We start from the raw sequence: 26,752 nt of genomic DNA on the forward strand, positions 1-26,752 counted from the left end.
AGTTAGCAACCTAGCCACGTTTTATCATTTTATCACTCACTCTGTTGTTATGGTTGTTTTACACTGTGTTTATAATAATTCATTGATTTTTATATTGTTGGTTTATATCTTCTTGCACACTAGTTTGAAAGTTAGTATGATTACTTGGTCTGTAAGTAGTGAAAATAATACTAGAGACTGTGTTTGTATGCCACCTTGAACTCCTTGGAGGAAAGGCGGGATATCAATGTAATAATCAAATAAAGAATTTTCTTTCTCATATATATATGTTATGCCAATTGCACTTGCTGAAGTTCCTCCTATAATTATCTTGAAATATACTCTTAGTTCCATTTCATGATCTCTCTGTTTTACTGCTAGGTATGGGCTGGGATATTGTGGAGGTGGGTGCAAAACAGCAAAACAGTTGTTGCTGCAGCCACTGCCGGAGAGTCGAGATGCTGGGAATGGAGATTTCTGAGCGAGCTTATGTGTGTGTGTTTGAATCCTTGCTAAAGATTATACCTTCCCTGCAAATTAGTCAGACAGAGTCTTTAAGCTTTAAAATAAGAAATAACTACTTTATTCTGGAAGTACATAGGTGATAAGAAAGAGTCCTATATCTAATTTGCTGGTCTTGTACCGAAATAAACAAATCATCATCAGTCCTATATCTAACTAACTAGCTAAGTTGGAGAAGCAAACACTAGGCTTGGTGTTTGCCCTCATGCTTGGAGGAGAGGGAGAGACAAAGGAATATGTCTGCTCTCCCTCACGAGAGAAAGAAGAAGTAAGGAGGGAAGGAATTGTGATCAACATCCTTTGCATATCAGTCTAGCAGGAAGGAAGAGACAGCAGGAGATCAGGTATAGCCTAGCAACCAAGAGGTCTCCTCTCTAGCTACCCTTTTTAACCCCATGCAGCCTCAACCCACAAGTTGTTGAACCACATATTCCAACATTTTTTGGGGGGAGGATTTCTTAACATTCACCCACACTTATTGTGTTGCAGTATTTGTAGAAAATAATTTATAGGCACTACCTGGTCTCAGGTGAACCCAGAACAAGAAAGATGGATCCTGGCTGCAAGGGAAAAAATAAGGGCAAACTATGGGAGGGAAGATTCCAAGGGCTAGGAAAATAGACAGAAGCAGTTCCCTAAATCAGGAGGCAAAACAGCAGCTTTTTAGAACTCCAGGGATTCCTATTGCCTGATGTCCAAACAACTCAATTATCAATCACAGCCCGCCCTATCTTCCTGCTTTTAGACAGCTGATGAAGACCCATGTTTTTATGCAAGTATTTGGTTAAATTTCTACCCTTTATGCCATTATACTGCTGTTTGTAAGGCTTTTATAGATTTGTGTAGATACGGTTTTTTATGTGTTTGTATTTTTAAATCTATGTAATCCGCCTGGGGACCTGCATTCCAGGTGAGATAATAATAATAATAATAATAAATTTTATTTGTTAGATGCCTATCTGTCTGACTATACAGACACTCTAGGCGACTTACAACACAATTAAAATACAACAAACAATATATCCAATTATAAATTACAAAATATAACATCTCTGATAACACCACATCTCATATATACAACTGGAAGCTAATCCACCCCAAGATTATAGGCCTGCCTGAAGAGCCAGGTCTTTAAAGCTCTACGGAAACCTGTCAGAGAGGGAGCATGCCGGAGATCATACGGGAGAGAGTTCCAGAGGGTGGGGGCCACCACCGAGAACGCCCTCTCCCTGGTCTGCACCAGCCTAGCTGTTTTGGCTGGAGGGACCGAGAGAAGGTCCTGTGAGGCTGATCTTGTGAGGCGGCCTGATTGATGATACTGGAGGCGGTCCTTCAGATAAACTGGGCCGAAACCATTTAGGGTTTTAAAGGTCAACACCAACACCTTGAATTGAGCCCGGTAAACCACTGGTAACCAGTGTAGGTCTACTAACACTGGGGTGATATGATCCCGGCGACGGGTATGCTTAATTAAGCGTGCCGCCGCGTTTTGTACCAGCTGCAGTTTCCGGACTGTTTTCAAGGGTAACCCCACGTAGAGCGCATTACAGTAATCCAAGCGAGAGACCAGAGCATGTACCACCTGTGGGAGCAGATGTACAGGAAGGTAGGGTCGTAGCCTCTGTATCAGATATAATTGATACCAAGCTGCCCGGCTCACTGCTGAAACCTGCGCCTCCATGGACAGCTGGGAGTCAAGAATGACTCCTAGGCTGCGGACCTGGTCCTTCAGGGGCAATCTTACCCCATTCAGGACCAAGTCGATGTTTCCCAACCTTCTCCTGTCTCCCACAAGTAGCACCTCGGTCTTATCGGGATTCAGCCTCAGCCTGTTCTCGCCCATCCATCCACTTACGGACTCCAGGCACTTGGACATGGTATCCACAGCCAATTCTGGCGAGGACTTAAAGGAGAGGTAGAGCTGAGTGTCATCGGCATATTGATGACACTGCAGCCCAAAACTCCTGATGATCGCTCCCAGCGGCTTCACATAGATGTTAAATAGCATGGGGGAGAGGATAGAACCCTGTGGCACTCCACAATTAAGAGGCCAAGGGTCTGAAACCTCATCCCCCAATGCCACCCGCTGGTGTCTACCTGAGAGATAGGAACGGAACCACTGTAAAACAGTGCCCCCGATTCCCAATCCCTCTAGGCGATTTAACAGGATACCGTGGTCAACGGTATCAAAAGCCGCTGAGAGATCTAGGAGGACGAGGAAGGTATATTCTCCCCTATCCAACGCCCTCCTCATATCATCCACCAGAGCGACCAAGGCTGTTTCAGTTCCATGACCAGTCCTGAAGCCCGATTGGAATGGATCCAAATAATCCGCTTCATCCAAGTATGTCTGTAACTGTTTGGCCACCACTCGCTCTATCACCTTGCCCAAGAATGGTAGATTCGAAACTGGACGAAAGTTGTTCAACTCTTGGGGATCCAAGGAGGGCTTTTTTAAGATGGGCTTTATCACTGCCTCCTTGAGGGCTAATGGCATTGCACCCTCTTTCAAGGATGCATTCACTACCGCCTTGATCCCTTCACCCAGTTTCTCTTTGCAGCTCATGATTAGCTGCGAAGGGCAAGGATCAAGCAGACAGGTGGTTGGCTTTACAGTAGAGAGCACCTTGTCCACTTCCTCAGCGAGGAGAGGCTGAAAGGATTACAAAGTAAATAAATAAATAATAATGATAATAGCGCCCTAACCGAGACGCGCCCCCTCCCCATGATCGGCTTTGTTGGGCCACCCAGAGGGCTGATGGGGCCTTTTGCACGTGCGTCCAAAGCTGGGAAGAAAGAGAAGCCCGCGTGCTGTCTGGAGCTCCTTGGAGAGGTAAGGCGGGAGACATTTGTGTTTCAAGCCAAGACAGCCTTTAAGAATCGCCCGCCTTCCTCCGCCTGCCCTTCCCTGCAGGGTTCCTCCCCGCGCCGGATGGTGCTCAGTCCCCGGCGCCGGGCAGGAGGCGTGGCCCAGCGGGCGCGAGGGCGGGGCCTTTCTAGCCCAGCGAATTCGGAGCGGGGCCCGAGGAGCGACGGCGGCAGCCTGAGCATGAACCGGTTCAAAGCGTCCAAGTTCCGCCACGCCGCGGCCAAAGTGGCCCGCAAAGAGGTGGGTGGAAGAGAGGCTTCTGCCCCGCCAGCGCGCTCCGGCCGGCTGCTGGACTGGGGGAGGGGGCGCCCGCCGGGGGCCCCGCCCGCCGCACCTGCACGCTGAGGCTGTGGTGCTCCATCAGTGGCCGCGGGCGGCGGGCGGTCTCCGGCCGGGGCTGCTCCTCTGCCTCCTGTCAGGCTCTGGGTAGCGCTTCCCCGCCTCTACGGCTCCGCCCGCCGCCCCAGCTTGCGCTTTGCCAGGTCGAGACGGGCGCGGAGGCTTCACTGTGCCCTCCTCGCCGCTGCGTCGGGCGGCGCTGCCCGCGATCGGGCTGGGCTGGGCTGCTCAGCCCCAGGCGGTTGCTGGAGCGCGCGGGGAGAGGCATTCGGGCTGGCCCGGAGTAATTGGTGGCCCCTGCTCCGAGGGCCCGTCGGCGGACCCAGGGCGCTTGCACCTCCCTGCGTCCGCCTTGCGCAAGGCTGCTGAGCCGTCGCCTGATTGGGGCCACAAGATGGGCGCTGCTGCTGCTGTTGCCGCCGCTTCCGTTCTCGCTTCCTCCTCTCCAGAAGGAGAGCTGCTTCTCTTCCCCGACCTGCCGGCGCTGATTCAGGCGGCTGTCTTCTCAGGGCAATGGGGAACTTGGGCTCCGCGGTCCAGGGGCCGGCTGAGAGCGGAGGAGGAGGAGGCGGCGCTTGTATTGTGGCTGAAGCCCCACCCTGGAGGAGGAGGAGGAGGGCTCGGGAGGCTCTCCTCCAGCTGCTTTGCCTGTCATCCTGGGAGTGGCACAGCCAGGAGCCCGAAGCCTCCTTGGGCGATTCTGGGCATTCTCCCTCCCGGTTGACAGTCTTTGGCAGAGAGAGCTTTCCCCATCGCTTGCCGCCTTGTCCTTTTAGTTGGAAGCGCTTCCAGGGGTCGAAGGCGGGCCCTTCTGCACCCAAACTAGCTGCTCTACTACTGAGTTCTGCCCCCTCCTTAAGGGGGGTGTGTGTTGGGGGCTGCCTCCTCAGCCGTGCCTGCAACCCTGAAAGTTGTGTGGGAGCATGTCTACAACTTCCCAGCAGCCTCCCAAATCGTAGCTTTCCATGCAGAGACCAAAAGGGCTGGCTGTGGGGGTGAGCACTCTGGCTGCATGAAGAAGTTCCCCAGCTGGTGAAGAAGACAGTGCCTCTCTTGTAGGCACCCTCTCATGTGGGTCTGACTGTGAGCTGCTTGCACGGATCGCGGCATAGTAGCAGTACCAAGACTGCATGGATGACTTCTCAAGCCTAAATGAAAAAATCAGATTAGTGCCCTGAAACTTCAGTGATTGCTGGGGTAATAGTAGTAGTAATAATAATAATAATTGCAAAGCCAGGGAAATGTCAGGTTTTCTGTTGCCTGGGTAACCTTCTGTGTCTGCTGAAACTGCATCAGTATTTTTCTCCGTCTTGTTGCTGGAAATTGCCTCACTGCTGTAGATAGTTGAAGGAGCTTGAAAGAGCCTATTTCAAAATAAAATAAGAAACCCAACAAGCTCTCCTTTGTGTTGGAGCTGTTGTGCAATTCTCAGAGTTGCAACAGGGGCCAAGTGCCAAGAGCCAGGGTGGGCAGAGTTGGTGCATGATGAGAATTCCTATACATAATTTTTTCTTAGTATTTTAACCACTTTTTATCTCTAAAGAGCCCCCAAAGTGGTGTTATGGTGTGGCATGGATGGTACCACTGAAGCAGCTTTCCACAGGACTTCCCAGTGTTTTCCTGCCTATGAAGGGAGAATTCTGAGAGCTGCAGTTTCTCCCACCACAGAAGTATTATGATGGGAGAAGCCCCAATTGCTGTGATTCTTCCACACAGAAGTGTGAGGCTGAGGTGCTTCACCCTGCTTGCAATTTGGCCTCCGGGGCTGCACAGACCTTAGCGTTGCCTTGGCTTCTCTGTGGGCTGTGGACCAGAAGACAGGGATGCTGCCTGCAGAGGGTCTGCGTGGTGCTGCAGAGAGGGCTGTTCCAGCAGCATGTGGATGGAGGAGGAGGGCCACCTTGGCAACAGGCGGCAGGGCCCCCTTTGCCCTGGAAGATGGGGCTGGTTGTTTGTCTCCCATCTGGAGAGGGAGAGGGGCAGGAGGCATGGAAGAAAGGTGCGCCTACCACACACACCAGCGTTGGCACGTGTGCGTGTTGGCTCTGCTGCTGGCGGGGATGAGCAGGGTTGCCCTCGGCATGTAGGAAGATGCTCTTAGGAATGGGTCTGCCTGGCTGTGGCACTGGTGTTGGGGGAGTACAAGGGAGAGAGGCTGAGAGCTGCAGTGGAGAGTCTTCTGTGGGGGCCTCAGTAACTGGCTGGCCTTGTTGCAGAAGCTTGCTGTCCTTCCCCAGAGTGTGGGCTGATTCTCTTTGACTTGGGACAGCAGAACTGCCAGAGACTGCTCTCTGGAACTGGACTTGAAGTGTGCATGCCTTTCCTCCTCTGCCCCAAAGCTGCCGAGTGTCTCCCCCGGGACCCCAGCTCTTGATCTGGGGGAGAAGGAGAAGGAAGAGGCAGCTGGACAGCCATCGGTCAGGAATGCTTTGATTTGGATTCCTGCATTGAGCAGGGGGTTGGACTTGATGGCCTTGTAGGCCCCTTCTAACTCTACTATTCTATGATTGGGGTGGGGTTGGTTTGCACTGCTTTGCTGTTGCTACCTCCTGCAGTTCCATACAGCCTTACTGAGTAATGGGGCAGGGAGAGGCCTCTCTCTGTTCAGCTGTGTCTTGTCTCTGTGTTGCAGGCCTGGATCGGAGGCATCCAAGCTGGCTCCCCAACTGCTTCAGGAAACCACATCAAGGCCAACTGCCGCTGGATTGCATTCAACACAGACTTGGCAGGTAAGCTGTTGGCAAAGCCTGGCCTATCCATGCCCTGTGAGGGACTGGCTTTGTTAATCACCATGAGGCATACTAGCATGGTGCACTTTGATCTTAGTGAGTTTGCATTATCCTGTGTAGACTTGGCACGTTCTATGGTTAGGAACCAGCACACTGCAGCAGTAAGAGTTCCAGGGCACAATATGTAGGAGTATTTTGGGAAGAGCTGAGGATGTGGGGAAGGTGGATTGCATTCCCATTAAGCAGGTCTTATTCCTATTTGTGATAAGTTACCAGATCTGGATGGCATTCTCCCAAGAGTCCTCAAAGAACTCAAATATGAAATTTCTAAGAAAAATACGTAGCGTCCCTAAGATCAGCATCCATACCTGAGGACACCAATTTTTGAAAACGGGATCTGGGTGGGGGTGTCCTAGAAATTTCAGACCTGTTAGGTTAATGTCTCCCCAAGGAAAACTGGTGGAAAGCATTGTTAAAATAGCCAAGCGTATAGAAGAACAAGCCTTGCTGAAGCAGAACCAATACTAATAATAAACCACCATCAATTTATATTATGGATACAATACCCATCATGCATGTATTTTGAGTTAAGCATATGTTAATATAAGCCCTCCAGATGTTCAAAAAGGTATCCATTTGAAATTGTCGTCTATATGACATATGTTCAAATGTAGCCAGGGCAGTGAGGTCTTCCATTGCATAATACAGTGGCTATTTATCCTTCAAGGCTTGAAGTATAAGTCTCTTAACAACTGTAAGGGCTCACAAAGTCAATTTTTGTTGTCCTGCTGTTAACCTCCATACTACAGGAATATAATTGAAAAGTGCATGAACATCTGCAAATATCAAAGATTTCGCCAGTACAAAATTAATACATGTAACAACTTCAGACCAGAAACAACATATCACTGGACAAGCCCATGTCATATGCCTCAATGAGACATTCTCGGCATTACACCTCCAGCATCTATCTATATTGGATGGTGCCTTCCTATACATATGTTTATTTATTTATTTATTGAATTTCTTAGTCGCCCATCTGGCTGGCTATCCAGCCACTCTGGGCGACATACAAAATAGGCATACAAATATAATAGACATTAAAAATCTGAAAACAATGACGATAAAATCGTTGAATCCAGTATACTGTAAATATTAACATTTCCTGAATCAATCTCAATTTCAAGTCTATCAAAACATTCCGTATAGATTATAAAGCAATTTTCCATTGTTTGGGCAGTATAATACATTCTAATTACATATTCCAAATCTCTCTGAGTTCCTGAACTTTCACCTTACAAAGATCCATTAAACATTTATAATCTACTGTTATGGGTTTAGTTTTCTGTAAGGCTCCAATAATTTATTATTATTATTATTTATTAAATTTATATCCCTCCCTTCCTCCCAGTAGCAGCCCAGGGTGGCAAACAAAAATACTAAAACATCACAAAAAAAGACATTAAAATATATTAAAACAAAACATATTTAAAAAGTCTGTTTAAAAAGGGTTTAAAAACATCTTAAAAAGCAATTCCAGTACAGTCACAGACTGGGATAAGATTTCTACTTAAAAGGTTTGTTCAAAGAGGAAGGTCTTCAGTAGGCGCCAAAAAGATAACAGAGATTGCACTTCTCTAACGTTTAAGGGGAGAAAATTCCAAAGGATAGGTGCCATTACACTAAACATATATTCCTATGTTGTGCAAAATTTTGGAATTTAGGAGATGCCAAAGCATTCAAAGTTGATGGGCCATAGATAGACATTAGCAAATGTTGTAATTGAACATGTTCTCATTCTGCAGTCATCAGTAATTGATATTTAAGCTGTAAAATAGGCTCAGATGGAGATTTTTTTGTCATTTACTATCAGCTAATCTAATGTATATATCCCACATTCAACCCATTTCTTCCACACAAAAGGCCACATCATCTCTGTCCCACACTATTAATAGATCTAAAGCGACTTTTGTTGGAGCAGCTATAATCCCTTCTGTGCCAAGAATGCACTTCTCAAGTGCTTGCAGCCTGAATGTGTGCACAGGGAGTGCTTCCTCAGGTGACCTCCTCTTGGGCTGGATCTTTTGACGTCTCAGGGCTATGCCCTCCCTCTGGTTTCTGTGTCTATACACTTGGAGTTACCTTTGCCTTCCTTAGCCAGTAAAGTTGAAGGTTGCTGATGATAATACCATTGATCAGAAAATGGGAAGGGAAAGGCATTTAATGGAAAACACACTCTTTTTCATATTTAGGGTGAGGAAAAGATTCAAGAGCAGCTTAGCAGCAGCCACTATGATCCAAGCATATTGCTCAGAGATGGAAAGCAGGGAACAAACTGTAAACCAGTACACTACTTCCCAGCCCCTCTCTTCTGGATATCATGTCTTTTGGAACGCCCATGAAAAATAAAAAGTGGGTTAGTGGAACTGTGTGTGTGCAGCTACAGCAGGGCATTACATCATTTCCAGCAGGACTCGGGGTGTGGAAACACTAATGCAGGAGGGGGGATAACACAAGACGAATGCTGGCCCTCTGGCATCCAAAGGTCGCTTTTGGTAGCCTGAATCACAGTGATGATGACTTCTGCCTTCCTGGGGATGTGGCCTCGCCTCCCCTGCTGTCCCAGTGGCTGGCAGGCTGGCATGTGACTTGTCTCCTCCTTTTCCCCCAGGTGTGCTGGGCATCGTGCCTCTCCAGAGCCAGAAGGGGGCCAAGAGGGCGGCTTCACAGCTGTGCTGTCACTCAGGTGAGCCTCAGGCCTGGCAGGCCTTAATCTGCCTGCTGTGTTGAGGGGCTGAGGTAGGAAACACACTGAGATGTCTTTTTCTTTTTTAAAAACTATTAAATTCATACACTTGATACAAAATTTAAATATCAAAGTGTTATCAAAGATTTTTAAAAAGTAAAACATTTGGAAAATTTCACTGTTACATTAATAGAATAAATATGCTTATTATACATAATTATTAATACTAGGAGTATGCTTCAGTTGGTGTCTAGCTTTTCAATCTTACTTGAACATCTGTTTGCATCTTTTTCTAATGTCGTTCTTAATATCGCAAGTTCCCCCACTTTACAGACACATAAAATCAATTCCCCGCCCGCTAAGACTGCAATCCAATACACACTTACTTGGGAGTAAGTCCCACTGAACCCAGTGGAGCTTACTTCTGAGTAGACATGTACTGGATTGCAGCCTAAATCTCCTTACTCTTCTCAGTGTGGTTGTTGGTTTAACAACATCTAGTTGTGACTAAGCATCTTGGGGGAAGGGAAGTAAGTGAGGGATGAGCCTGTTGCAGCAGCAGTTCTGCTGCCGGGATATTCGGGGGCGCAGCTCAGGCAGAGGTGTGAGCCACTTTCTTCCAAGGCAGCTGGAATGAGCCCCTCTGCTTTGTGGGCTTGCATCTGTTACAGGTCTGTGGAAATGGAAAATAATACACTGGGCAGGTCAGATGCCTCAGCCGGGCTACTAAATGCTGTGCCAGATCCCTGCCTGCCTGCCCTGCACCTCAGTTGGCCTCTAGATGGAGATTCAGGCAGCTCCATGTTGAGTGGTGTGTTGAGCCAGGGCAGCACAAAAGGTGTTTGTTTTTTAAGTACTTGAGTTGTTCAGTCTTAAGGATGTGTATATACCAACTGTGTGTGCAGCTGGCTGGCCTATCTGAGTGGCATTGCAGATGTGGGCTTGAGCCATGCTCTGCAGCTAAGAGAATATTATTTGCCACTGCAAAAGAAGGCTAGATAGTGCTTCTTGCCTCTTCTTATAATGGATAAAAATGGAAATGGACTGCCTTCAAGTTGATTCCAACTTATGGCAACCCCACGAATAGGGTGTTCATGGTAAGCGGTATTCAGAGGGGGTTCACCATTGCCTTCCTCTGAGGCTGAGACGCAGTGACTGGCCCAAGGTCGCCCAGTGAGCTCCATGGCTGTGTGGGGATTCGAACCCTGGTCTCCCGGGTCGTAGTCCAACTCCTTAACCACTGCACCACACTGGCTCCCCATAATGGATAAGGGTTCTTTATATATATATATATATATATATATATATTAAAAACCCTTACTTTGTTCTGCAGCTCTGGCATAAAATGCTGATATGCAAATGCAAAGAGTCTGTCCTTGATGTACTCTCTTAGAGCTGCAAAGAAGCTTCTAGAGAGGTAACATTCCCCTTCCATCATGATCATCTGGGCATAAACCCTCTTGCCTCGCATTGCCCTGTCCTGTGTTGTATGTGGTGCACTGGCTCTGTTCCTGAGCCATGGGTCTTAGGATACATGTGGAAAGTGGGCCCTTTCTCTTTTTCTCTCTCTCTCCCACCCAGATGTGGTGACAGATTTCGACTTCTCGCCCTTTGACGAGCAGCTCCTGGCCACATGCTCTGCTGATGAAGTTGTGAGTGTTCAATGAAGTGGCCCTCTTAAGACTCCTGGCGTACAGGAGACCTTGCTAGGCTTCATTTACGGCTGGGCAGTAGTTAGTGGGAAGCTTCCCAGAGTCCTTTGTTAGGTTGCTGATGTAGCTGGAAAGGGTTTTGGGGCTGGAGGGATGGATGTACATATGAGCAAGTAGGTGGGGACAATGGAAGAATTGCTACCAAACTGGTCAAAGCTGCCCCCATCCGCATTTTAGCCCTTGCAAGATAACGCCAGTAAATCTTTCCAAAGGACAACAGTTGTGGAGGTGGGAAGTTGTGAATTGCACATGCTCACACAGGCACATGTCCAAAATATGATGCTTGTGTAACTGGGTTCCTGTGCAGAAGAGCTAGCAGGGGAGAGGAGGCCAGATGGTGGATGCTGTGCGACATGAGGCACTTGTAGCTGAAAAATCTCCCCAGCAGAGAGTCCCTTCGTCTTCCCCATGCCTTCATTGGGGAGATCTGAATCTAGTGAAGTGGATTTGCTGTGGCTTCCCCATTGTGCCAGGCGACCCCCTGCGTCCTCCAGCCCCCTTGTGGATTGCTGTTGAGTGTCTTGCATGGTGACAAGTATTTGCTCACGGTGGCCTTTTGCTCTGCAGGTGAAGGTCTGGCGTCTCCTGGATTCCAACCAAGACCTGACTTCTTCCCCCCACACCACACTAGGGCCAGAGGGGAGCCAGGTGGATGTGGTCCTCTTTCACCCCACAGCAGATGGTATACTGGCCACTGGGGCTCAGAGGGTGGTGAAAGTCTGGGATGTAAAGCAACAGCAGACCCTGGCAGGTGAGCTCAGAGTTGGGGCAAGCTCTTCGTATGTTTGGGTTGGGAGGCTGGAGAGATCCAACCACAGAGATGTATGAAGGTCATAACTGCGCCAGCACGGCTGCAGTCAGCAGGGAGGGACGCTGCCTTGTACCACGTGAAGCCGTTTCTGCATCTAGCCCATGATGGTCTGCTCTGACTTGCAGCAGTTCTCCCGGGTACTCTGCTAGAGGGGAGCCTTTCCCATCACCTGCACCCTGCCTCTGCACTGGGGGCTGGCCCAGGGACCTTGGTCCGGCAAGTGTTTGGCCTCCCCTCCTCTCCCCATAGAGTTTTATGCTAAAACATTCTGAATCTCTTGGGAAGCAGAACGAAAGCAAAGCAAGTGCTGTTACATGCCAGGCTCGCCTACGCCAGAGCTGCACATTGCCCTTCACTTCCTTGGCCACCACAAGCAAGAACTCTGAGGCAGGGTGTGATGTTTTTGCAGACAACTCTGGAATGATTCTCAAGCTTGTGCTCTCCCTTAGTTTCTGTGAACACTCAAATGCTGGAGTTTGTCCAGAGCAGCCTTCCTTGACCTGGTGGTGTCCTCCAGATGTTTTGGACTACAACTCCCATCAGCCCTTTTGGGAAAGGTCGCTGTTCTAGAGTGTGTTTTTCTGTAAGAGGGAAATGGGTTGCCAGTTGATCCTTGAGGCCAGGTAAGATGGAAGACAGAGAGCCTTAAAATAACAACAAAAGGGGAAGCCGATGAGGGACACACCAGGCCCGGAATGTTGTATGAACAGGAAACGGGAACTGCAAAGAGGCCCAGTTGCATAGCAACCAGTCACATGGTCTGTGAGTTCTAAGCAAAGGCTCAGCCACCCCAACTTTAGAAGGCTGCCCGGGATAGAATTACTATTCCTTTTCCTGGGTAGTAATTCACCATTCTCGGCACAAACAAGACATTGTCCACTTACTGCAGCCCTATGAGTGAGTTTATTTTCTCCCAAGACTGAAAGGATTCAAAATGGTTCTGGTGATGGCCTCTGATTGAACTCATCCGAGCAAGTTTTTGAGTTGCATAGTATGCTTTTCTTGCTAGGAGAGGCTTCTTGTGCAACTCAGTGGCTCTTCTGTATGCACACTTTGGTCCAACAAATGTGCAGCTCAGGTAATTTTGATGTGATCTATCTCAAAGGTCACACATTTTAAAACTGGCTGTTTATTCATTTCATTTATCTAAATATTTTATATCCTGGCATTCTGCCCTAAAAGATGCCCAGAGCATCTCATGATATAACAAAAATATGCAGATAATTCCAAACAAGTATACAATTTTGAAAAAACAGAAGTTCAGAGCCAGCTCAGCTTCTAGTCTGCTCTGGCAAAGAGTCGTTTTTGTCTGTTGCTGGAGGGAGGGGAGGAGACAGCCAAGGCTTCCTTGGGAGGGAGATCCGTGACTCGGAAGGGGGGAAACCAGCAAAAAGGCCCTGATTCTGGTGATGGCTCACCTGCCCTTGGACAGAAGGGAAACATGAAACAGGATCTCAATGGATGACTTCATGGGTAAATCCCCTTGCATTGGTCAGCTAAGCATTAGGATGGCCAGAGGCAAAACCCACAATCGGGCCACTTTAAAGCTAGCCAGAAAGTCATATTCTTGGAGCAGAGACAAGCAGAAGAGCACAGGTTCAGGAGGAGGAGGATCTCTCCTCCGCTACGGGATCTGGCTGTGTGGCTAGACTTGCAGGGATGGCACCATCCTGGAGATGCACTCCGATGATATAATTGCCAGCTGTGCTGTGCTGTGATGTGCAGTCTTTTTCCCATGGTGGCCTGGTTGTTGATGGGGGCACAAGGGGCAGTCAGCTGTGGCAAGAAGCCTCTTTTCTTCTGAGCGCTCAAGCATATCCTTTGTGTTACAAACATCTGCCAGGGCATCGGGGGTGAAAATCAGGGCTCCTTGCTTTAGCAGAGGGGCTCAGACACTTGGCAGGTTTTCACCTTCTTGGGGATTTTTAACTGCTCTGATATTTGGGTGATTCTATGCCCTTCTTAAACATGCTGTTTTAACTTTATTACACTGTAACTCTCCTCCACTTTCAGGCTAGGATGATCAGGTTGCTCAGCCGGGGACTCCTGAAAGGAAACTGATCTGCTTTTGTCTTTTCCACCAGAGCTGGAGAGTCATGACGACCAGGTCCAGAGTTTGGCTTGGAAGCCAGATGGCTCCCTCCTGGGCACTTCCTGCAAGGTGGGTAGTCCAGGTGCTGGTGCTCAAGGTGTTTGCGTGTGGCAACTGAGGAGCAGAGTCTCCCAGGCCTTGCACTTCAGGTGAGTAGATGATGCCCAAGTATTCCTCGAATATCAGTCTACAGTAATCCACGCTGCTCTCACTGTTATGCCAGAGATGCTTCTTGTCCTTATTAAGAACGGTCTGTTGCAGAAAGGACTAGCTGGAACCAATTTGTGTAATGCCAGCCCATGTGCAGAAAGGGGTTGCCATCTCCTTTCACCTGTCTCTTGGAAGAGGCTCTCAAAGTCAACTTAAGATACTGAGGAAGGCAGGTCACCTGCTTACCTTTCCCTCACCATCAGCAACAGGGACTCTGAGGCTTCCATGCAGCTTTGTGATCTTTCTATGCCCTCTTTGTTCCTGGCAACCTAGTGACTCTGGAGTATATACCACAAGTGAACACTGTGTGGTGCAATGTGCATGCATAATGTGCCTCTTAAAACTCCTGAGCTTGCTGTGAAAGTAAGCATGAAACAGCCTGGAATAAAAGCTACGCTTCAGGTCAGGTTCGTCTCCCAAATCTGGTACAGCAGAGCTTGGCCTCATCCGGCCACCCGCTACTGAATGCTTGTGTGGCTAATTCTGTGGATGCTTAACTGTGATTTGGCTTCTGATTTCTTTCACCTTGAAAACAAAACAAAGATACCCCGCCCTCAAAAGTTGTGCTCTTGTGTAGTCCTCCCTTCTGCTTTTTTGTGGTGTCCCCAACCGTAGAAACCATTAAGGTTCACCTAGGAAACCACACAACCATTCTAGGTGTATTTAGGAAAGTCTTGACCTTGCACAGGAAAGGCTAGAAGGCCGGTGACTTAATTGCCTAGTAGGGCGAGCCTAAAGCAGGACTGCACCATTTATTGATTTATTTGGACCATTTATATACCACTTATATTTAAATAAAACTCTAAGCAGTGTACAGCAAGTCAAAACATCTTAAAACAGCAACTACAAAAAACAATCAATAAAATACAGTTCTGAACAAAACATCCTCTTTAGTATCAACATAATATAGACATAATATAAACATTGCATATAAAATTTAAGTACAAGAAATAAAAAAACCCAATATATACATAATAGACTAAATGGGATATTCCCTCAGTTTCAAGGGGAAAAAAAGTTCCCATAAGAGGAACCAGTGGACCTTCCCCTTGTACCCTGTTCAAATGGCACAATTATTTGCAAGAAGTCAGTTTTGGACTGCAGTAGCCTTTGCTAGCTCATAATATAGTTTCAGTAATTCAAGTAGTGTGGGGTTGCCTCCCAGCCTTGGCTAGGTGAGTGATGTGTGATTGCACCACTGTCATTCTCCCCTGTAGCAGAGGCACAGGGGGTCAACAGAGGGCGGGAGGCTGTGTTAGGACAATGGAAGTGTAATGTTGTTGTTGTTATGTGCCTCCAAGTCAACTACGACTTATGGCGACCCTATGAATCAGTGACCTCCAAGAGCATCTGTCATGAACCATCCTGTTCAGATCTTGTAAGTTCAGGTCTGTGGCTTCCTTTATGGAATCAATCCATCTCTTGTTTGGCCTTCCTCTTTTTCTACTTCCTTCTCTTTTTCCAGGCATTATTATATTTTCTAATTAATCATGTCTTCTCATTATGTGTCCAAAGTATGATAACCTCAGTTTCATCAGTTTAGCTTCTAGTGACAGTTCTCGTTTAATTTGTTCTAACACCCAATTATTTGTCTTTTCCGCAGTCCATGGTATGCGCTAAGCATTCCTCCAATACCATGTTTCCAATGAGTTGATTTTTCTTTTATCCACTTTTTTCACTGTCCAACTTTCACATCCATACATAGAGATCGGAAATACCGTGGTCTGAATGATCCTGACTTTAGTGTTCAATGATACATCTTTACGTTTGCGGACCTTTTCTAGTTCTCTCATAGCTGCCCTCCCCAGTCCTAGCCTTCTTCTGATTTCTTGACTATTGTCTCCATTTTGGTTAATGACTGTGCTGAGGTATTGATAATCCTTGACAAGTTCAATGTCCTCATGGTCAACTTTAGAGTTACATAAATTTTCTGTTGTCATTACCTTGTCTTTTTGACGTTCAGCAGTAGTCCTGCTTTTGTGCTTTCCTCTTTAACGTTCATCAGCATTGGTTCAAATCATTACTGGTTTCTGCTAGTAGTGTGGTATCGTCTGCATACATGTCATACATACTTTTAAATGGACTGAATCATTCTTAAATCTGTGATGACAATAATCATGTGTAGCATCACTGGATTATTATTATTTATTAAATTATTAAATTTCTACCCCACCCTTCCTTCCAGAAGGAGCCCAGGGCAGCAAACAAGCAACAAAACATTAAAAACATCTTAAAATATGTTTTTAAGATGTTTTATTTTTAAACAAATCTTTAAAACATTTAAAAAAGCAATTCCAACACAGACGCAGACTGGGATAAGGCCCCTACTTAAAAGGCTTGTTGAAAGAGGAAGGTCTTGTTGAAAGAGGAAGGCGCCAAAAAGGTAACAGAGATGGTGCCTGTGTAATATTTAGTATTTAATGACTGCTGTTTGGCAGCTCTAAAACTAGAAAAGTGAAATCTGCTTATGCAGTGACTGTGGTTGTAAGTAACACTAAGCCATGGCTTGTTTTCACTACGTTTATTGAGCAAACCAGGATCAGTCTTGGAGATGAGCAAAGTAACCGTGTGCTTCACCTAATGATGGTTTTGTTTTCTAGCAGTTTTTGCCTTGAGACTTTGTCGACAGGCAAATATCTATGGCTGGGCATTGAAACCAGAATTAAGTCAGATTATATGTTTGGCTGTAATGAGAAATCATGATTAATGTAAGCAGAGATGTATAAGCCAGCTTCAAACCATGGCTTCATGTTCTAATTGTTGGTAATAAGCTATCGTTAGATGGCTGGACGTACAAACAAACCAGTTAACAAACCTTGATGTAACATAGTCTGCAAACCAGGCTACTGTTGATTATGTTTTCAGGTTTTATAGGTTATTTAAAAATTAATCCAATAACTAAACCTGGGTAAACATCTCCACAACACTTTCAGAACAGACAGGCCCTTTGTAAGTCCCCAGAGGAGGGGAGATGATGATAATGACTCCTGAAACCATTGTTTGATCAGAAACAAGTCTCAGGGTTTGCATCCTTCCTCATGTGCATGGTTTCGCTTTGGCACAAACTACATTTGGCCATGACAACTAATCTGGCAAGATATACTTTGTGCTAAACTCCAGAATTGGAAATCTAGTTCAAACCATGGCTTCCAGATCTGATGAGCTTGCCAACTCATTGCAGCAAACTGTGGTTTGCACTAAGCAGCAAAGTGAAACACACATGAGGGGTGAAAGGAGCATGCAGCCACTTGATTCCAGCTCTCCACCCTATAGTTTTGAGGATCATCTGAGCCAGGCTGATGAATGTGAAAAGGAAATAGAGGCCAAATGGAATGGCCAGGTGATTTTTTTTTAAAAAGTGAACTTAACTCAGAGTCAGTAATGGCGAAAAGTTAATATTCTTTCTCAAAGGTCAGATGAAGGTCTTGATCGAAGTTGATGACACAGAATTGAGTTATTTCTGTTAGTTCTCAGTTTCCTTGTAGAGACACCAAAAGGCTTTGATGTGGGGAAGAGGGTGAGGGGCACAACCCAGAATGGACAGTGTGGAGGGGGGACTGCTTGTTTCATTTGGTTTTTGGGGGGACTTCTGATCCCACATGACCTCCCTTTCCCTCTCTTCTCAGGATAAAAAGCTGCGGATCTTTGACCCACGTGCCAAGCCTACAGCCTGTCAGGTATTTGGGTCTCTCTGGCTGGGGACAAGGTGGGGTAGGAAAAGGATGTTGGCAGGGCTGTGGGTTGTGCAGAATGCAGCCAACCCACCTGAAGGAGGCTGCTCTTCCCTGGGTATCAAGATTCCAGGTTCCTGTACCTCTTGACAACTCATAGTCGTCTACTCTTTTGTGTATCGTTTCACTGACTTAAAAAAAATAAGAAATGTAGTACAAGGCGGGTGATATGTTCTTTTGTCTTGGATTAGTGAGAGCCCACCTTTCCCCAACATGGTGCCTTTCAGATGTTTTGGACTACAACTCCATTCAGCCACCGCATCATACAGCTGTGCTGGCTGAAGGTGATGAGAGTCATTGTCCAAAACATCTAGAGGGCAAAAGCTGGACTTCAAAATAAGCCTGGTGTCAAAATAACTCGCTCAACAATCATAGTTCTGACTTCACTCACTTGATAAAGACACTGAAGGTGGGAGCAGCCAGGCTGGCTTATCTTGCAGAAATCACTTAGAAGGGTGCTGAACACTTTGTTTTAAACCTTTCCTTCTGGCAGGGCTTGAGGCTTACTTTTATTTTTTAAAAAATGAAAGCTCAAAGACTAGGCCCTCTTGCAGGCATGGGCCCTGGTGCAATTGCAGCATTTGCACCATTATAAACTTGGCCATGGCTAGTGCAGCCCTCGCCATTTGGGTGCCTGGAAATAGCCTGGCAGTGGACAGCTGCTGACAGAAGCCCCTCCTAGTAACATCCCTCTGTGTGTGTGTGTGATGGCTCTGGGCCTGCCTCCCCTTGAGCCTTCAACAGTCTTTTTTTGGTTTGACAAGGAGGAAAATGGCTCTCTGTTGCTTTCCTTTCCACACGTTGCTTGAGAGAGGCGCCTTCCTTCTCACAGCCTGCATCAAGCAGCCTCCATTTCAACCTCCATTGGAGGTGCCTTAATTTCCCAGGCTCTGGCCCACTTTCAGGGCAGGCCATGAGGCCAGGGCCATGCAGGACACAGCAGGTGGGTTCCTACAGGGTTGGCGCTCGAGGCTTCTGCTGGAGTGGGCTGGTTCATATGCTCATCAGAGGCAAGTGGTGAAATCTTTCCTCTGCTGACGGGGGTGGAATGCATGACGGAATGCTCCCCCATATACATGTTGTGTTGTGTTAATTCATATAAGAAGCCCGCATGTTAGTAGGAGGGACTTAGCCCATTCTTCTGTCTGCAGCATTTTTTAATTTTTAATTTTTTTGGCTGTAGGGAGACATTAAACGACTGCTTCCGTGCTCTTCACAGCTGTAGCCTGGAATGGGGCTATTTTGGAAAAGCTTTTCCACTTGATTCCCCTGAATGCTCAAATGAGTCCTGCCTTAGTTTGTGTTGGTGCCGCTTGTCGTGTGTCGTCTCTTGCATCTGCGTTCTGCTTTTGCATCTTCATCTGGCCTCTGTGCTTAGCATTTGCTGGAGACCTTGGCCACCTCAAGCTCCCCCCCCCGGCGCTCTCCCCTTTCTGGCTGGCCAACTAGCCTGCTTGCAGGAGGAAGAGCTCCCTTCCACCCACCCCACTGCTGCATGGGAGCCATTTGCATGTGTCCCTGCTCCAGAGCTGGCTGTGGGATTGTTTGGGTGGGGGTAGGTGAGGCTCTGGGCTGGATGTGGAGTGGCTTTAATTCTCCCTCCCGTCCCCCACCTCTCTCATGCTGAGGTCATCCTGGGGGTACCTGGCTCCCACCCTTTGCAGCCAAGCGGCCCCCTTGCTTGGAGGGCAGCATCCCCCGTTCCCAAGAAGGCCGTGGGAAGCTGGGAAAGCGAGCTGGCCTAGGTTTGGGAAGCCTATTTATAGCTTCTCACATCTTGCGCTCTCAGGCTCCTGCTCTCCAGCGGAGCGGGATGAGTGGCTTCCTAACTTCCGCTTCCCTCGTCCCCAGGCCATCCCTGCTCCGTCCTGGAACGCTGCGTCAAGGAGGAAGCCACAAAGAGGCTGAGGGACAGGAAGTGGCCGTGGGACGAGTGGCTCACGAGGGCTGGCAGGGCACAAAGTCTCTGCAAACACTGTCCCACCCACCCCATGCTCCTGGACCTGGGATCAGGACAGCCCACAGGCTCTGTGCCGGGAGCAGGGGTTGGGGTCTTCATCTGATCTGCTTAACAGTGACGATCCCTGTTCTGACAGCAAGCTGCTGCGCCCTGAGAAGGGTGCTTGTGGAAGAAGCACTATGGTTTTCTAGCTGCTCTCTGACTTTGGTTTGAATAAGATACCCACCCCTGAGACAGCCACCGGAAGCAGCCGCTGGATCTGCAGGAAAGGGGGGAAGGCAGGGGCAGGAAAACTCATGTGGAGCCCTGAGCCCCACTCTCTCTGCATCTGGAGCTCAGGGATCCAGGCTGCTAGCTGAGCGAGAGAGTGCGTGGGTGTGTGCATGCGTGCACATGGTGGGGGCAGGGAGGGAGTGACGCACACACTGAGTTGTCAGGGCCAGCTCTCGCGGAGGGACTCTGGAGGAGGAATACGTCCCTGGAAACAGGCAGAGGAAGTGAGCCAGAGGCTGGGAAGGCGATTCTGGCAAAGCGTTCCTCCTCAGGGTCGCTTTTGAAGTTCCTGAGACCCAAGCAGCCGGCTGGGGTTCTGTGTGCATCGGCCGCTGTCTTCCCATTCTGTCAACAGCCGTGCTGATGTGGCTGGTTTCCTCCCTTCCCAGACTTTTCCTCCCTGTTCCTCCCCCTTCTGTTAAATGGGAGGAATGGGCGGCATGTTATTTCTTCTGCTCCGTCTCTCAGGCTGTATCCCTGGAAATGTTAAGGGCAGGTGGGGAGGAGGGGTGGCATCTGGCAGTGGCCTCTCTCCGCAGTCGCCAGGTTTCCAGCTGTATGGATGGGGCCAGCTGCCTTTTCCCCAAGAGTGGCACTGAGATTGCTCTGCCTGGCCCTCGGCTGCCTCCTATCCTGGCTGCACCATGGCTGCTTCCTTCCAGGCAGGGGCGTTGAGAGTTCCCTGGACTGGGAGGCGCTGGTAGCTGCCGCCTCCTGTCATGCCTTCTCTTGGGGGCAGCAACAGCTCATTGCACCTCCCTGCCAACTTGAGGGTACCTGTCCTCCCATGAAGCCGGGTGGTCAGTCCCCCAAAAGCTACTCCGCCCTCCCCTTGCACTCGGAGTCCAGTGCTGGTTCCAGGCTTCGTGGGGCCCTACTCACCACTGAGCATTCACTTGGACATAAGGAGAGCATTGCTGGATCAGGCCAAAGGGGTTCCATCTAGTCCAGCGTCCTGTCCTCACGGTGGCCAACTGGATGCCCCAAAGGGAACCCAGCAAGCAGGACCTGCGTGCAAAGAGCATCACTCTCCCCTCCTGCCGTTTCCAGCAACTGGTATTCAAAAGCTCATTGCCTCCCACAGTGGAAGTAGAACATAGCCATCATGGCTAGTAGTAGCCATTGATAGCTTAGCCTCCATGAATTTGTCTAATCTTTTAAAGCCCCCCATGTTGACAGCCATCACTGCCTCTTCTGGGAGTGAATTCAAATCATAAGTGTTCTTCACAGACAGACTGAGGACCACCTGAATGAAACTTGGACCACAGTCTGGGAACCCCGGTCTAGTTCTGTTCTCTGAGTGTGCTCATTCTTCCTCGTGACTGCCAGCCCTTCTGTTGTGTCTCCCCTTGATCTTTGTTGTTGTTGTTATGTGCCTCCAAGTCGATTTCGACTTATGGCGACCCTATGAATCAGTGACCTCCAAGAGCATCTGTCGTGAACCACCCTGTTCCGATCTTGCAAGTTCAGGTCTGTGGCTTCCTTTATGGAATCAATCCATCTCTTGTTTGGCCTTCCTCTTTTTCTACTTCCTTCTGTTTTTTCCAGCATTATTGTCTTTTCTAATGAATCAGGTCTTCTCATTATGTGTTCAAAGTATGATAACCTCAGTTTCATCATTTTAGCTTCTAGTGACAGTTCTCGTTTAATTTGTTCTAACACCTAATTATTTGTCTTTTCCGCAGTCCATGGTATGCACAGAGCTCTTCTCCAATACCACGTTTCTAATGAGTTGATTTTTCTCTTATCCACTTTTTTCACTGTCCAACTTTCACATCCATACATAGAGATCGGAAATACCATGGTCTGAATGATCCTGACTTTAGTGTTCAGTGATACATCTTTACATTTGCGGACCTTTTCTAGTTCTTTCACAGCTGCCCTCCCCAGTCCTAGCCTTCTTCTGATTTCTTGTCTATTGTCTCTATTTTGGTTAATGATTGTGCCGAGATATTGATAATCCTTGACAAGTTCAATGTTCAGTCCTCATTGTCAACTGTAAAGTTGCATAAATGTTCTGTTGTCATTACTTTAGTCTTTTTGACATTCAGCTGTAGTCCTGCTTTTGTGCTTTCCCCTTTAACTTTCATCAGCATTCGTTTTAAATCATTACTGGTTTCTGCTAGTAGTATGGTATCGTCTGCATATCTTAAATTATTGATGTTTCTCCCTCCAATTTTCACACCTTCATCTTGGTCCAATCCTGCTTTCTGTATGATATGTTCTGCGTATAGATTAAATAAATAGGGTGATAAAATACAGATTCAGTCTCAGTAGCTTGTAGCAACTCTATTGGTACGCCATCTATTCCTGGTGATTTGTTTCTTCCAAGTATTTTAAGAGCAGCTTTCACCTCACATTCTAAAATTTCTGGTTCTTCATCATATGGTTCCTCCGTGAATGAATCTGTCATCCTGGCATCTCTTTTATAGAGTTCTTCAGTGTATTGCTTCCATCTTCCTTTTATTTCATCTCAGTCAGTCAGCGTGTTCCCCTGTTGATTATTCAACATCCCTACTCGTGGTTTAAATTTCCCTTTCATTTCTCTAATTTTTTGGAACAGGGCTCTTGTTCTACCCTTTTTGTTGTCCTCTTCTATTTCTATACAGTAACTATTGTAATAGTTCTCTTTGTCCCTACGTACTAGTCGCTGTATTGTTGCATTTAGGGTTCTGACTGTGTTTCTACCCTTGATCTTATTTATGAATTATTATTCATAAATTATTCATAATTCCCTTTATCTTATTTATGAATTATTATTTATTAATTACATTTATATCCCACCCTTCCTCTCAGTAGGCTCTCATCTTCGCTTCCTCTTTCAACATTCCCTCCTAGGACTTCCCAGACCCCGTTATCCTGGCCGCCCTCCTCTGGGCCCAGTTCAGCTGGCTGCTGTCTTTCTTAAAATGTGGACACGCCTGACCCAGTGCAGGATTGAGACACTCTGCAGCTCTTAATGCAGCCTTAGCTTTTTCACAGGTGCATTACACACGCCGCTCATGTCATGGTCAGCTTATGATCAACTAAGACTGTTTTGAATCCCTCAGTGCAGTTTGGTGGCTCCTGGTCTGACTTGTGACTTTTTTCCTAAGCTTAAAGGGATCCAGTTTGTGTGTGTTCATTCTCACTCAGGTGTTCTGGTTGTGGATGTCTTTCATTAGTTCTTCCTCTGTACGTGCCTGAATTCCTCAAATAATGGGTCACCAGGACACTTGCCAGGTCCACAGCTGAGCAAGAAAGGAGCAGAGGCAATTTTCCAAGTCAGGATCCTGCAAAAGGCATGGATTCTGCCTCCTTTCCATCCACCACCCCTGTCCTCAGCCATTGATGCTCCTTTCCTTCTTCCTTGCAGAGTGTCCTGGCCCACGCGAATGGCAAGGACTCCCAGCTGCTCTGGGTGAACACTGAAGGCTGCCTTCTCTCTGTTGGATTTAACCAGGTAAAATACTTACCTGCCCTGTCCTCTTAATCAGGAAGAGGAAAATGGCTGTTCGCTAATGGGCTGCAGTGGGAGGGAATAATCTGCTTTGTGGCCTTGGGGCAGGCAGGGATCGAGCTGTGCACTCCATTTGGCAGTTTTGTTGCAGTTTCAGGGCCCAGAAGTGATGCAGGTATGAGGACTAGCCCCATAGCAATCACTCTTGACTGAAATGAAGCCTGAAGGAGCCTCCCCTAGCTTGGTGCTTTGATCCTGCAATAGCAGGGGTCAGCCCTTCTGGGTCTCTCCATTCAGCCATGCATGGCTGGTCTGGTTGGGGCTGATGGGAGTTGTAGTGCAAGCCACATGGAGGACACCAGCTCCTTGGCTGAGGGCCTGCCTCTTTTGTTTTGCTTTGTAAAGAGCCAAGTTCATTAAGGGGGCTATATTGTAAGGGACCAGAGTCTTGCCTGTTTTCCAGATGAGGGAGCGCGAAGTCAGGCTTTGGGACACACGGAGATTCAGCAGCTCTCTGGCTTCCATCACCTTAGATGCATCCCCCAGGTAAGATCACCCAGGCTGAGGCGACAGGGTGGGGCTGGGAATGAAGGCTGCTTTGTGGTGTGCTGCTGTGCTGGAGTTGCTGCTGGGGGGCGGGGGGGCAGGAAGACTGTGGCTTGGCCTTGGAGGCACAGGGTTTGTTTAGGCCTGAGCTATCAGCTCCTTGCACTTCCAACCAATGGGAAGAATCTTTCTCCCTCTCTCTTTTCGAGATTGCTTTGTCCCTGTATGTTTGGTCCCCGTGTATTGGCTGCTGGTCTGAGGCTGGCGGGGAGCTCTTGAGCCGATTTCTGCCCAGAAAGGTGGACTAGGAGAGGGCTGGAATCTTGTCCTGCCATAGCATGGAGTCAGCCCCTCTGGATCTCTCCATCCGTGTCTTGACTCTTGTCACTGCCCCCAGCTGAAGCCAGGTGTATTTCCTTTGGGTACTGTCTATGTGTGCTGCAAACCTGTGCGGTGCCCTGAGGAAACACGGAGGGGGGTGCAAGAGTAGCTGGCAAGGGCAGCAGCAAGCACACAGGAGAAGTGCACCTTCCTGAGACAGCAAGCCAGAAGCTGGGATTGCCTCCTCCAGTGCTGGAATAACGCTCCATGAAAAAGCTGGATGTTTTTGTGAGGCTCTAGGTTAGCTAGTGCTCTTGGAGGTCGCTGATTCATAGGGTCGCCATAAGTCGTAATCGACTTGAAGGCACGTAACAACAAGGTTAGCTAGTCACCTGTGGAGAATCAGAATCGCCTCCAGGTGACTCTGGGGAAAGAGCTGGCTCTTTTTCTTCAGATCTTCAGTGTATCATTAAATGATTAATGGTAGCTCTGGGCAAGTGAATTATTAAGCAACTTTGTGGACTTGTAACTTGGCTGCTGTGAGATACCTTCTTAAAAGCCCTGATTTGGGCGGGGGAGAGGTGGCCTCCATACAGGCACTCCTCCTTGTTTGCAGCAGGGCTTCCATGGGTTGCCAAGGAAGGCGGCTCTGCTATTCCTCTTTTCTTTTTCTTTTTCTTTGCAAGCAGTACAGAGCAGTGGAGTAAATTGATTCCAGAGTGCTAGCTTGTTTTGGCTGAGGGCCTTTATCTCCGCTGGAGGAATGTGGCCGGCCGTCTGTGGGTGCCTCTCTTATCTCTGTGCCACTTCAGGGTTTTGCAAGGTTGCCCTGTGTATCATTGAAGCCTACCCTGATAAGGAGGGATCTGATTGGGTGGGGGCATAAAGAGCATTGTTCCTTCTGGTGCCTCCTCCCTCAGCACAAGAGAGGCTTTTTGGAGCAAGCAGCATAATCTAGCAAGCATATTGTTCTACATCCAGATTCCATTCCTTAAAGCTCTTGGAAACAATGGATCCCTTGGAAGGGTTTTGGCTGCTTGGTTGGAATTGTGATGTCCAAAATATGGTTGTCCGCCCCCCCCACCCCCGGCCACCTTTTGCTGAAAAGTCCTGGCTCCAGCAGAAGTGGGCCCTTGCGGGAGAAACCAGTACGCCTTGTTACTTGGCAACTACAGAGCCTGCCTTATCTGCTGCTCCTCTAGTGGGTGAAGGTGGGCCTCGCTTTACTCTCCCCTCCAGGCAAAAAACTGGCATGTCCCCTCCCCGTTGGCACATATCATGCCCTGGAAGAGCCTCCTCTGCTTTCTCTTGCTGTGCTGGTGCTGGAAGCGGCCAGATCCCCTCGCCGGCCTACACGTCACTCATTCTGCAGAAAGGGTTGCCAATGGGGGTGGGTGGGTGGGGGTGGGCAGGCTTCTGAGAGTGAAGGGCTGTCCTGAAGGGCAAGGCAGCAAAGGGCTGGGCTGAACATGTTTTTGACTGAGCCCCTTCCATTGAGATGGTTGGTGTGTGTGCTTGGCTCAGGCCTTTGGCGAGTATTTAATGCAGCACCTGATTGGTTTCTGTGGAGGAGTGTGAATTGGAGGGGTGGGGAAGTTTGTTGCTTGGGTGACCCTGGCAACTTAGGACACCATTGCGAACACAAAATTGACAGTAGCTACCACCTACCCTTTACAGGTAACTGAGATAACTTTGTACCAGGTAGCCTTGGGGGAGTCGCGACCGAACCCTGCAAATCAATATTGCTGTACTAATTGCACCAAACTCTCCTGGAAGCTGCATTCAGATTCAAACTGCTGAACTCAGAGAGGAGAGCATGAACCACAGCTGCCCCCCTCCCCACCGAGGATGCCCATGTTGTTTTAAACTGGCGTGGTTAATCTGTGACCCTCCAGATCTTGCTAGGCGACAGCTCCCACTCTCCCTGTCTGTTAGCCATGTCAGAAGTCCAGCAACATCTGGAGGGCCGCAGGTTCCCCGTCCTTGCCTTCAAAGGTGCAGGGTGGGAAGAAATTCTGCAGAGGTGTCTGTCTGCTTTCCACGCACTCTTAATGGCACGGTTGCCCTCTCCTACCTGGGACATCCTTGTCTGTTTCTCCTGCTGCTGCTGGCCTTGGGTTTTCTAGGAGTGGGCTCTTCTTCATGAGATCCACTGCCTTCAGCCTCTCCATGGCTGTGCTAAGGCCTGGCTCCTAGTAGAGCCAGAATTCCCCCAACGCTTCAAGCTAGGAGAGGCTAGGGCCAGGAGAGGCTCTTTTTAGGAGAAAAGGCGAGTCAGAGGTGCATAAAATTAGGCATGGCATGGAGAAAGTGGGCAGAGAAATGTGCTTCTCCCTCTCTCATAACACTGGAACTTGTGGATATCCAATGAAGCTGAATGTTGGAAGATTCAGGACAGATGAAAGAAAGGACTTCTTCATGCGGCGCATGGTTGAGCTCTGGAACTCGCTCCCAGAGGAGGCAGCGATGGCCA

The 26,752-nt window shown here is 48.2% G+C and overlaps 1 protein-coding gene across 3 annotated transcripts in view; it reads left to right on the forward strand.

The window, feature by feature from the left end:
• The first annotated feature begins 3,441 nt into the window (after positions 1–3,441).
• The window catches only part of CORO7 (coronin 7), an 81,781-nt gene continuing 58,470 nt past the window's right edge, over positions 3,442–26,752 (forward strand). Inside the window, exons 1-9 of one of the 3 annotated variants that reach the window (XM_061599812.1) lie at positions 3,442–3,610; positions 6,342–6,438; positions 9,110–9,184; positions 10,766–10,836; positions 11,464–11,647; positions 13,792–13,868; positions 17,636–17,686; positions 23,329–23,415; positions 23,876–23,958. In XM_061599812.1, coding sequence (XP_061455796.1) covers positions 3,551–3,610; positions 6,342–6,438; positions 9,110–9,184; positions 10,766–10,836; positions 11,464–11,647; positions 13,792–13,868; positions 17,636–17,686; positions 23,329–23,415; positions 23,876–23,958 — 785 coding nt within the window. In that variant the 5' untranslated portion in view covers positions 3,442–3,550. Of the gene's footprint in view, positions 3,611–6,341; positions 6,439–9,109; positions 9,185–10,765; positions 10,837–11,463; positions 11,648–13,791; positions 13,869–17,635; positions 17,687–20,894; positions 21,030–23,328; positions 23,416–23,875; positions 23,959–26,752 lie in introns of those variants that run through there. The other 2 variants (XM_061599815.1, XM_061599813.1) reach the window with 2 other exon arrangements.

The sequence above is a fragment of the Rhineura floridana genome, chromosome 17 (genome assembly GCF_030035675.1).
Source record: "Rhineura floridana isolate rRhiFlo1 chromosome 17, rRhiFlo1.hap2, whole genome shotgun sequence".
NCBI lineage: Eukaryota > Metazoa > Chordata > Lepidosauria > Squamata > Rhineuridae > Rhineura > Rhineura floridana.